Here is a 12,608-nt window from a genome sequence, read left to right as displayed (position 1 = left end):
GCCGCCTATCTCTCTTAATAGCCGGGCAATGGCACACATTTCAGCAAATAAACACCCGTTTCAAGTAAGTGTTGCGTCTAAATTAAATATTTACGAGGTTACCATGAATTGTTACAAGGTTTAATGTTTGATTTGTTACATTAAATAATTCCATAATGTCATGAAGAAATTATGGCAATCATCTGTTTTTATGCCCAGAAAGAAGCTGCTAGCCATTAGCTGTTGACAGCTGAGAACTGCTAGCTAACTGGCAAGCACAAAAACAGTCGTCAACTTCGGGAGTACAGACCCCCGGAAATCGTATTGTCGCCCACTAGTGGTGAAAACAAAAAACAATTGCACAAGTCAGAGGAGAATAATTATTGTGAATAATTAAGGATTTTTACATTTTAAATAGAGGCATATTAACACAAAATAAATGTGACAGTGTGTAAAAAAAAAGATTAAAAAACTCAATGCTGGAAGTGAATGTGGAATTATTGGTAGAAATTGTAAGATAAATTGGCACTCCAAATGGGAAAGGTTGACGACCGCTGGTGTAGCCTACCACCAGCAACTTCAGGAGCATAATGGCAGATTCTGCAAAGGCAAGCAGCAGTGGGAGGAGGTGGTTTGGGATTTTTTTTCTTCTTCTGGTTAGGCTATCTTGATCTATTGCTCCTGCTTGAGTCATTTGTATGTCTTAACTTAATCCAACAGTGTGCTTAAAACATCAGACAAGTTCAATACATACAGTGCATCCGGAAAGTATTCACATCCCTTCACTTTTTCCACATTTTGTGACATTGCAGCCTTATTCTAAAATGTATTTAAGTGTTTTTTTTTTCCCCCCTCACCAATCTACACACAATAATAGGCTCATAGTGAGAAAGCGGAACATGTATTTACATAGGTATTCAGAGACTCGAAATTGAGCTCAGGTGCATCCTGTTGATGATGACCATGAGGTCGAAGTAATTTTCCGTAGAGCTCTGTGACAAGATTGGGTCGAGGCACAGATCTGGGGAAGGGTACCAAAACATTTCTGCAGCATAGAAGGTCCCCAAGAACACTGGCCTCCATCGTTCTTAAATGGAAGGAGTTTGGAACCAATCGGGTGAGAAGGGCACTGGTAAGGGAGGTGACCAAGAATCTGATGGTCACTCTGACAGAGCGCTAGAGTTCCTCTGTGGAAATGGGAGAACCTTCCAGAAGGACAACCATCTCTGCAGCGCTCCACCAATCAGGCCTTTATGGTAGAGTGGCCAGACAGAAGCCACTCCTCAGTAAAAGGCCGGCTTAGAGTTTGCCAAAAGACACCTAAATGACTCTCAGACCATGAGAAACAAGATTCTCTGGTCTTATGAAACCAACATTGAATTCCGTGGCCAGAATGCCAAGTGTCACGTCTGGAGTAGGGCTGTTGCGGTGACCGTGTTACCGCCACACCTGTCAAGGCAGTCAAACTCCACATGACAATTTAGTCACTAATTATTGTTATTTATTTAATATTTTACCTTTTATTTAACTAGGCAAGTCAGTTATGAACAAATTATTATTTACATTGACGGTCTACCCTGGCCAGACCCTAACAGACGATGCCGGGCAAATTCTCCTCCGCCCTATGGGACTCCCAATCATGGCCGATTGGGATCGAGCCAGGGTCTGTGGTAACGCCTCTAGCACTGACAGAGATGCAGTGCCATTTGGGAGCCCAAACTCTGATGCTGCTGATGGTCATTAGTAGCCTACCAAACTTGCTAACTGCCTGGTACTCAGCACTCTATTATCCCTCTAATCACTCTGACATCAATGCAAATATAATCAAAAATCAAATCAAACACTTCATGTGAGTCCAAGAGCTCATGTTGCACAACATTTCTTTAGGCTAGTCAATTGCGCAAGAAAACAGTTTCTTAAAAAGAGAGGCATTGTGACAGAAAATTACAAGTTTAGAAGGGTTGATGAGTAATCTCTCGTCTGTGTCTGTGGTTCGAGTTGGGCCTGTGTGGTTTGAGCTGACAATTGATTGACTTGATGATAAAAACCTACAGCTGGTAGAGAGGAGTAGAACAAAGGCCTCAATGGTTCTTAGACATCCTGGCATCTGGTAAATTAGGCCAGGGTCGGGGGTTAAGATAATGCCAGGTACAGATAAAGACAGGATAAGTCCAGTGTGGCTTATGATGCCCCTTGATCTGCATGACAAAGCATTTTAGTCGTCCTATATAAGATGTCTGTTTTTTCATTATTAGTCAAGACTGTTTCATTATTGCAATATTAAATATGATTGTTTGAAGAAATTAAGTCTTTCTCAGTACTACATTTCCACAACAGGATCCAATCAGCTTTCTATTGGCTAGGCCTACTATATTAATTTCATGACTTTCCGAATGTTAAGCACATTGCTTGTCTTTACAACAGGAGTATAGCCCACCTGGCTGGCATGACATTTAACGACAGAAAAAGTGTCCTCCATTTAAGTGCATGTATTTTTTCCCATTGCCCCGGTTTCGAGACAGGTGCATGATAATGGTCCATTCTAAATCAAAACAAAGTTTATATAAAGACCAGATTAAATCAAGATGGGTGACAATATTAGCTTATCACTTGTGAATTATGTTTTGTCACTTGTGAATGATGCCCAGCGTAAAGCAAGAAACAAGGGCTTTTTTTGAATCATAGTTGCACACCTCATGTAGGCCTGCCTATAGGCATATATGTTTTGATGAGGTTTGTATCACAACTAAAGTGGCCAAATAACTTCTTCAAATTAAGCAAATTAATCCGCTTTACGATGGGTGTAGAGCCTAACTGGCATATAATAAAAGCATTACATGCATAATCGCATTTGAGGTCACTTGATAATGGTATTTCAAATCAAAGTTTGTCACGTGCGCTGAATACAACCTTACAGTGAAATGCTTACTTACAGGCTCTAACCAATAGTGCAAAGAAGGTATTTGGTGAACAATAGGTAGGTAAAGAAATAAAACAACAGTAAAAAGACAGGCTTTATACAGTAGGCTATAAAAGTAGTGAGGCTACATACAGACACCGGTTAGTCAGGCTGATTGAGGTAGTATGTACATTTAGATATGGTTAAAGTGACTATGCATATATGATGAACAGAGAGTAGCAGTAGCGTAAAAGAGGGGTTGGCAGGACACAATGCAGGTAGCCCGGTTAGCCACTGTGCAGGAGCACTGGTTGGTCGGCCCAATTGAGGTAGTATGTACATGAATGTATAGTTAAAGTGACGATGCATATATGATAAACAGAGAGTAGTAGCAGCGTAAAAAGAGGGGGTGGGGGGGTTCTATCGCATCCCAAAACAGTCCCAGACTGTTTGGTGTATTTATTTCTAGCCAAGAATAGAATAGCACAACTTTTGTACTATGGTGGATAATATATTGAGATAGGCTGGAGGCTTTTGCTGTTCGTTTGGCCTACTCATCTTGTTGGCTGACGAAAAGTAAAAGTGGACAGTCCTCTATCTTCAAAATGCAATCGGAATTGGATAAGGAAGCGTGCAGTTGCGTCCCCGATGTCTGTCTTCACTTGTAGCCTTTGAGAAATACCCGATCACGTGAGAGAGAGCCATGTGGGTGAGAGGTGCTTCAGAGCGCGCAGCACTCAAGGAGAAGGGCACAACGGCCAATGGTCGCGAAAGGCATGGATTTTTTTAGGGTGCATTATGGCCGCACAAATGGGATGCCGCGGAAAAATTCAAGACATTATCAAGTGCTTGTCAAATTGTGAATGACTGAAGTGTGTACAGCTGCGCAAAAGACAAAGCAGAGCTCATACCTTTTCAAGCAACTTGAAATCGGAAAGTGCCTTTCCCAAACTGTTGCCACAAAGTTGGAAGCACAGAATCATCTAGACTGTCATTGTATGCTGTAACGTTAAGATTTCCCTTCACTAGAACTAAGGATCCTGACCATGAAAAACATCCCCAGACCATTATTCCTCCTCCACCAAACTTTACAGTCAGCACTATGTGTTCAAGCAGGTAGCGTTCTCCTGGCATCTGCCAAACCCAGATTCAGCCATTCGACTGCAAAATGGTAAAACATGATTCATCACTTCACCACTCTTGAGAGCCCGTTTCCACTGCTCCAGAGTCCAATGGCAGTGAGCTTTGCAGCACTCCAGCTGACGCTTGGCATTGCGCATGGTGATGTTAGGCTTGTGTGCGGCTGCTCGGCAATGGAAACCCATGTGGTGACGTTGTTTCCAGAGACTCTTTTTATGAGCTTTAGCCCTCGGTGGTTACGTTATGTGAGCTTGTGTGGCCTTCCACTTTGCGGCTGAGCCGTTGTTGCTCATCGAGTTTTCCACTTCATAATAACAGCACTTACAGTTGTCCGGGGCAGCTCTAGCAGGACAGAAATTTGACGAACTGACTTATTGGAAAGGTGGCATCCTATGACGGTGCCATGTTGAAAGTCACTGAGCTCTTCAGTAAGAGCATTCTACTGCCAATGTTTACCTATGGAGATTGCATGGCTGTGTGCTCGATTGTATACACCTGTCAGCAACGGGTATTGCTGAAATAGCCAAATCTACAAATTTGATAGTTTGTCCACATACTTATGGCCAGGTAGAGTGTGTATATATACATTTGAACAGTTATTACGGTGACCGCGGTCATATGGCTGGCCAATTACCGTCATCCAAAGAATTCCATGACCTTCACAGCCCTGCCTACTGTGTTCTCTCCTGTATAAAGGACCAGAGTGTGTGCAGATGTCAACCTCTCATCTAGAGCTGGGACATTAAACCTGAAAATGACTGATTTTGCTTGCGTCGGGAATTTTCGTGATTTTTGCTACACAAAGTTTCTGTAGATTGTTGTAAAACAATGCATCTCAACAGTAATGTCTGTTCGTTATGTTGATTCTTGCTATGAAAGTAACTGGCTGTCCCCGTTTCACTAGCAGCTGCTGTGTGAGCGTGCCACTCTCACTCCCTCTCCCCACTGTGCCCACAAAGTAGGGAGAGATGCATTCTGAGAAGCACAAGCATATGACCGTTGGTCAAAATGCAATTGCTGTAAAATAGTTTTCAAAGCAACTATGGTTGTTTTTAGTTACAGAGGGGAGAGTCACACATTTCTGTGAGTATGTCATTTATTTCTCATATCTTAAGGCCAGGCACCACATCCTCAGGGTAATTGTTTTCCCTTAATCATATCACAATCAACCTTTTATCAGTTGAAGGTAGACTAAAATCGAATAGTTTTTTTTAAATAAAATTGTTCCGAAATATTAGGCTATAGGTGCATAATTAATGATATATTTTATACAGTGCAAATACATTTTTCTGGACACTGGATGAAGTCAGTCTAAATATTTTGGTTTCATTTTGTTAAGACAGTCCAGGAGGACTGGACTTACCCAGAGCAGATTGTGGATGAATATATTTATGGGTCAATTTATTGGGTCCATTTATCGAGATATGGGTTTTTATCAATATCGCCATGCTCAAGTCTCATCTCTCTCCCTAGGTGCAGATAGGGAGCTACAGACAGTGCGACAGCTGATGGTCAACTTCCTCCAGAACCACACAAGACAGGACTGGCCTGTCAGCTGTCCTCCACTTGAGCCTTACAGGTTTGTCCAGTGGCACACCTTGGCCTTCAACACAGTCTTGCGACCAGAACAATTAGCCAAATCCATGGTTTGCTAAATAACCTCTGTCCTTTTACACTGCCTTATGTCTGCTAATATGGGCCACTGTCAGGTTGATTTTTGAATCGCTCAATGAAAAGTGAGTGGCACACAATACGGGTGATTATCATATTAAATAGAGTGTCTCATTTCCTCTTTTCAGCTCTGCAGATATATTGCCTTTGATTGGTCAGAAATCCAACCAATATACAGCTGTCATTGTTGAGAACGAGGACTCCTATGTTGGCAGAGAGGTATGATGATTTCAAATTAAACTGAACTGTACCTTTCATGGCATTCTTATACTATCAGACTTCAAAACATCAAAGTAATTTAACTTAAATGCTGCTTTATAGGGGGGTTTAAATATATATAATGTAACGTCAACTGTTCTATAGGTTATCTTGGACCTGATGATGTATCAGGGGCTAACAGTGAAGAGGGCATTGAGTTCAGAAAGGAGCCTCACAGAGAAGCTTGGCATCAACTCTTTCCCCTCAGCATACCTTCTCCACCCTAATGGAACACATGCCATTCTGCATGTGTAAGTTGGCAACCTCTACTATATTTACTTCCCCAGGAGTTCTGGTTCAAATGTTGGAGACTCAACAAATGTGTTGTTGTAGTTGGCATAACATCCCCTTTTAGTGGGTTGTATGTGAACAGAATATAGCGTTGTTGTTATTATTTTATATATTTTTTTTACAAACTTGTAATTATTATTTAAAAATAATATTTCATCCCAATTGTCAGTGAAATGTTTGACTTCTTTATGTAGTCTGTTTTATAAATCCAGGCATTTTAAATGTTCCTCTGATATTTCTGTATCACCAGGCAGAAAAGACTGCGCTTCTTCTTCTCCTCGTTCCTCAAGCTTCTCCTAGGGGTCCACAGAAAGCTAAGCACCTCTGGAGCACCACAGGAGCCCCTACTGGAGGGGCCACGAGGTCCCGGGACGGCTGAGGCCTTGAAGGACTTTGAGAAGTGAGTCTGATGCTAACACAGTATATTATATATGCATGAAGACGATACCAGTGGGTATGTGTGGGTGCGCACGTGCGTTCTTTGTGTGTCACCATGTCTGATTCGAGGCCCCATCACTGATTTTAAAAGTTTTGTCATTTTAGCAGACGCTCTTATCCAGAGCAACTTACAGGTGCAAGTAGGGTTAAGTGCCTTGCTCAAGGGCAAATCAACAGATGTTTCAGCTAGTCTGCTCGGGGATTCAAACCAGCGACCTTTCGGTTATTGGTCCATGCTTTTAACCGCTAGGCTACCCGTCTCCCTGATTTTCTCCAGGTCCAAGGTGTACATGGCAGACCTTGAGTCAGGGTTGCACTACCTGCTGAGAGTGGAGCTGGCTACCCACCAAACCTTGGAGGGAGAAGAGCTCAAGACCTTCAAAGACTTTGTGACAGTGGTTGCTAAGGTATAAGTGCCCTAAGGCTGTTGTGGGTCCGCACAAACAAGTAAACAATATTTACCCTCTTGTTTCTATTAGAGAAGTAACATTTATCTTTTCTTTGATTCTTGAATCCCAGCTCTTCCCGGGTCGCCAGTCTGTGGTAAAACTCTTAGAAACTCTTCTGGAATGGCTGGTCAGTCTTCCTCTGGAGAAAATACCCGTTGATGCTATCCTCGACTTGGTCAACAACAAGATGCGGGTAAGGAAGGCATTTGTGTTATATTTCATTATCAAGTGCTCAAATAAAATTGCTGTTTGGCATAGTTTAAAGGGCCCTTCAGGAATAATTGGTAAAGTGGGGGAGGGTGTCCTTTTTTGCAGAAGGGGTGTACTTGAATGCATTTCTAATGGAAACGATCCATTTCCACTAGCAATGGTACTTTTACCAAAAATGCTAGCCAGATTATTCTTAATGCAGTGTCTTAACACTTATTTATGTAATTTATGTAATAAGAAAGACTCGGAATACAAGCAATTGAACTGGAGCTTCACATTTACTCAAACGAGTTAGTACCAGAATAACATAGAACAACACTGCGCATGACCAAGGGTGCTCCCGTCTTAAAGGGGACATCAGTAATTAACAGAACATAACACTTAACATTGCTAAGTAACCAGTAATCAAATGTAGACACAGTTTAGAGGAAACAACCACAGCCCAAGGAAGTCAAATTAGTTAAACTATCCTTTTAAACAACCAATGTAACAAACGGTTCACAACACTTTCAGTTAGTCCCTTGATTTTTGGTTCTTGTTCGGTTTTATTTTATTTATTTAACTAGGCAAGTCTGTTAAAACCTCTTGCGACGAGGAAACCCGTATCCGGGAGCGTAATCATAGCCTCAAGCGCATTAGCATAACGCAACTTTTCCTATTCATGAAAATCGCAAATGAAATGAAATGAATATATTCAAACACAAGCTTAGCCTTTTGTTAACAACACTGTCATCTCAGATTTTCTAAATATGTGTTTCAGCCAACGCTAGACAAGTATTTGTGTAAGTTTATCATGGCATAATGCTATGCTAGGCTCTGCTTGGCAGCAGGCAACATTTTCATGAAAATAAGAAAAGCAACCAAATTAAATCATTTACCTTTGAAGAACTTCGGATGCTTTCACTCAGGAGACTCCCAGTTAGATAGCAAATGTTCCTTTTTTCCAAAAATATTATTTTTGTAGGCGAAAAAGCTCCCGTTTCTTCACCATGCTTGGCTGAGAAATCGACCGAAAAATACTTCAACTATAACGCCAAACTTTTTTAAAAATTAGCTACATAATATCGACAGAAACACGGCAAACGTTGTTTAGGATCCATCCTCAATGTGTTTTTAACAAATATATTCGATAATATATCCGTCGAGGCAGTTGGTTTCTCATAAGAAGCGATTGGAAAAATGGCTACCTCAGTATTTTACACAAGGTTTTCTGCGGGAGACACCATGTGACCACATGCCATATATGGTCCCTTACAGCCATTCTTCAATGGAAATGCCTAAAAAGACAATGCTTGTAAACACCTTGGGGAAAACGTAAGCTCATTCGTAGCTCATTCACAGCCATATAAGGAGTCATTGGCATGAGGTGGTTTCAAAAAATGCGGCACTTCCTGGTTGGATTTTTATCTGGGTTTCGCCTGTAACATCAGTTCTGTGGCACTCACAGACAATATCTTTGCAGTTTTGGAAACGTCAGAGTGTCTTCTTTCCAAAGCTGTCAATTATATGCATAGTCGAGCATATTTTCGTGACAAAATATCTTGTTTAAAACAGGAACGTTTTTCATCCAAAAATTAAAATATCGCCCCCAAAATCCAAGAGGTTAAGAACTAATTCTTATTTACAATGACGGCCTACCCCGGCCAAACCCTAACGACGCTGGGCCAATTGTGTGCCGCCCTATCGGACTCACAATCGCGGCCGGTTGTGATACAGCCTGGAATCGAACCAGGGTCTGTAGTGATGCCTCTAGCACTGAGATGCAGTGCCTTAGACCGCTGCACCACCCGGGAGCCCAAAACAACCACAAAAATGTGTTAACGTTTTACTCCATCGTTTGTAAACAAAGTGTTTCTGTATAGCAGGGATAGACATGAAGAAAAATTTGCACTGGCCACTCGTGCCACCAAGCCATTGAAATTAGTGGCTGAGATTAAATTCTTATTAGCCAAAAGTAAAAGCATTTCGAAATAGTCATACTGTCAACTCATACCCAAATCATGCTGTTGACTCGTCATTTACCACTGCTATACAGAAACACCACTACATATCTGCAATATAAAATGTAATACCACAATGCAACAATATCACAATGTATGCATGTGTCTGTACCTTTGTGTGTCTCTTCACAGTCCCTGTTGTTCCATAAGGTGTATTATTACATCTTTTTTTTAATGTTATATCTGATTCTGCTGCTTGCATCAGTTACCTGATGTGGAATTAGTTCCATGTAGTCATGGCTCTATGTAGTACTGTATTTTAAACAGACAGCTCGGTACATTCAGCTTTACACCCCTTACAAAAACAATTAGTGAAGTCTATATCTCTTCCACTTTGAGCCATGAGAGATTGACATGCATGTCATTAATGTTAGCTCTCTGTACTTTTAAGGGCCAGCCGTGCTGCCCTATTCTGAGCAAACTGCAACACAAAAATATATATATTGGTGGCACCTGACCACACTACTGAACAGTAGGTGGGACAAAATTAGGGCCTGTAGGTCGGCTATTTGAGCCAGTAAAAGGGGCTTTACTTTTCTTGGGTACCGGAATGACTTTGGCTTCCAACCAGGCCTGAGGGCACACACACTTTTATAGTAGGAATTGAAGATTGAAGATGTGGCAATATCGTCCGCTATTATCCTCAGTAATTTTGCATCCAGATTGTCAGACCCCGGCGGCTTGTCATTGTTGATAGACAACAATACTTTTTTTCACCTCTTCCACTTTGACTTTATGTAATTCAAAAGTATAATTTGGTCAGATATACTTGAATGTATAGTGTCAGCGTTTTGTTGCTGACATTTCATACATAAGTTTGCTTATTTTGCCAATGAATAAAGTAGTTGGCAATATCAGTGGGTTTTGTTATGATGGAGCCGAGTTACCCTTTTTCCAAAAATGTAATTTAATGTGCTCCAAAGCTTTTTACTTTTGATTTATTTTTGTTTCATAGTGTATATATTTTTTCATATTTTTTTTTGTTTAGTCACATGATTTCTCAATTTGCAGTACATTTGCCAATCAGTTGGGCTGCCAGACTTATTTGCCATACCTTTTGCCTCCCTCTCAATCATACTATTTTTCAATTCCTCATCAATCCAAGGGGATTTACAGTTTTACAATCATCTTCTTAATGGGTGCATAATTATTAGTAACTGGAATAAGCAATTTCACAAGTGTCAAGTGCAGTTTTTTCTTGAGTGGGCAGCTTTATGAGAGCCAGTCAATATTTAAATCACCCAGAAAATATACTTCTCTGTTGATATCACATACATTATCAACTTGTAGTTGTAGCCAAAGCATAAATTAAGAGAAAAAACACTTGGTAAAACCCCACCTTAAGCAGATAGATGGCATTATTGAAACTATTTTGTGATATCATGTGACCTCACGTACTTTGGCGAAGACGGGCCGTTCTGTGATTTGTTGAAGATCAGTGTTATGTGCATAACCAGCAGTATTTTCCCCCAAATATACGGGTGAGGGGAGGGTGACCAGCGGTTAGACACAAGCTCAATGGTGCACTCTACACACAAGCTAGGTTAAAAATCAATAGTTACATATCGCAATATTAGTTTGGACGATATTCTGTCGATACTTTATCTCCAAGTATCGATTTGTAAAAACAAATATATATATGTGTGTGTCTTTGCTAGGTAGCATTTGCTAGTGCTCGTCGGCTTTTCCTGCGCCAAAATGCCAGTATTTTTCATCCATTTCAAATGCCAGCTTGTTCTCAATCTTCTTTTTAAATAGTGTGCCAAAATGTTTTCAGCACTTAAATTTACATGACTGATCAAAACAAATGTAATCATGCTCTCATCTACACCTTTCCAGTGCTTTAATATCTTTGAGGGGAGTGAAGGTAAGTGTCCAGGGCTCATTTTTATAATGAATGACAGCACGATGGCTCTCGATTTCAGCAAGTTTAGGATAGTATATCGATTGCTTTGCTACCTAAAATCTAAATCATCTGAACTGGTGAAATTACTGCAATACTGTTAATATATTTTGATCACTTTTCATGTCACTGACCAAGCAACATCGGTAAGTGGGGAACCTCTTTTATGAATCGATTAACGTTAGCTCTTGCAAATGGCTACTTGTTGACAAAATTAAAGTCTGAGCTACTTGTATTTATAACTACAATGTTGATTGCAAATGACAAATTTATATTACTACATTACTAGCTAGCTAGATAATTATTTTGTTTATAAACCAGCCTGATTTCATTGATCTGTAGCATGTTATCTTGAATGGGCCAAGTCAGCTGCAGGTTTGAGCTAGCGTTTTCACATTGGACATGCTAGCTAACATGTAAAAAATAAAACTATTTTAACTATTTACTTTCAATAATCATACAATACGTTTTCATTACAATAACGTATCCAAAACTTTATTTCCTCAAACACATTTTCATTAAATGTTGTTTTTTGCCAACAAATGGTCGCAACATCCGACAGGTTCTTGTAGGCCGCCACAAAAGTAGTAGGGTTGTAACCGTTCACTAAATCAATGGTTTGTTATGTACATTTACATTACATTTAAGTCATTTAGCAGACACTCTTATCCAGAGCGACTTACAAATTGGTGCATTCACCTTATGACATCCAGTGGAACAGCCACTTTACAATAGTGCATCTAAATCTTTTAAGGGGGGGGGGGGTGAGAAGGATTACTTTATCCTATCCTAGGTATTCCTTAAAGAGGTGGGGTTTCAGGTGTCTCCGGAAGGTGGTGATTGACTCCGCTGTCTTGGCGTCGTGAGGGAGTTTGTTCCACCATTGTGGAGCCAGATCAGCGAACAGTTTTGACTGGGCTGAGCGGGAACTGTACTTCCTCAGTGGTAGGGAGGCGAGCAGGCCAGAGGTGGATGAACGCAGTGCCCTTGTTTGGGTGTAGGGCCTGATCAGAGCCTGGAGGTACTGAGGTGCCGTTCCCCTCACAGCTCCGTAGGCAAGCACCATGGTCTTGTAGCGGATGCGAGCTTCAACTGGAAGCCAGTGGAGAGAGCGGAGGAGCGGGGTGACGTGAGAGAACTTGGGAAGGTTGAACACCAGACGGGCTGCGGCATTCTGGATGAGTTGTAGGGGTTTAATGGCACAGGCAGGGAGCCCAGCCAACAGCGAGTTGCAGTAATCCAGACGGGAGATGACAAGTGCCTGGATTAGGACCTGCGCCGCTTCCTGTGTGAGGCAGGGTCGTACTCTGCGGATGTTGTAGAGCATGAACCTACAGGAACGGGCCACCGCCTTGATGTTAGTTGAGAAC

The 12,608-nt window shown here is 41.2% G+C and overlaps 1 protein-coding gene across 1 annotated transcript in view; it reads left to right on the top strand.

The window, feature by feature from the left end:
- qsox2 (quiescin Q6 sulfhydryl oxidase 2) overlaps positions 1 to 12,608 on the top strand; it is a 55,730-nt gene that overhangs the window by 32,444 nt on the left and 10,678 nt on the right. The window contains exons 4-9 of the mRNA XM_035786353.2: positions 5,492 to 5,597; positions 5,818 to 5,908; positions 6,053 to 6,198; positions 6,489 to 6,638; positions 6,954 to 7,083; positions 7,196 to 7,318. Of these exons, the coding sequence (XP_035642246.1) occupies positions 5,492 to 5,597; positions 5,818 to 5,908; positions 6,053 to 6,198; positions 6,489 to 6,638; positions 6,954 to 7,083; positions 7,196 to 7,318 (746 nt within the window). The remainder of the gene's footprint in view (positions 1 to 5,491; positions 5,598 to 5,817; positions 5,909 to 6,052; positions 6,199 to 6,488; positions 6,639 to 6,953; positions 7,084 to 7,195; positions 7,319 to 12,608) is intronic.

The sequence above is a fragment of the Oncorhynchus keta genome, chromosome 14, assembly GCF_023373465.1.
Source record: "Oncorhynchus keta strain PuntledgeMale-10-30-2019 chromosome 14, Oket_V2, whole genome shotgun sequence".
Classification (NCBI taxonomy): domain Eukaryota; kingdom Metazoa; phylum Chordata; class Actinopteri; order Salmoniformes; family Salmonidae; genus Oncorhynchus; species Oncorhynchus keta.
The sequence above is the reverse complement of the archived record's forward strand: the minus strand, read 5'-3'. Positions and strand labels throughout refer to the sequence as shown.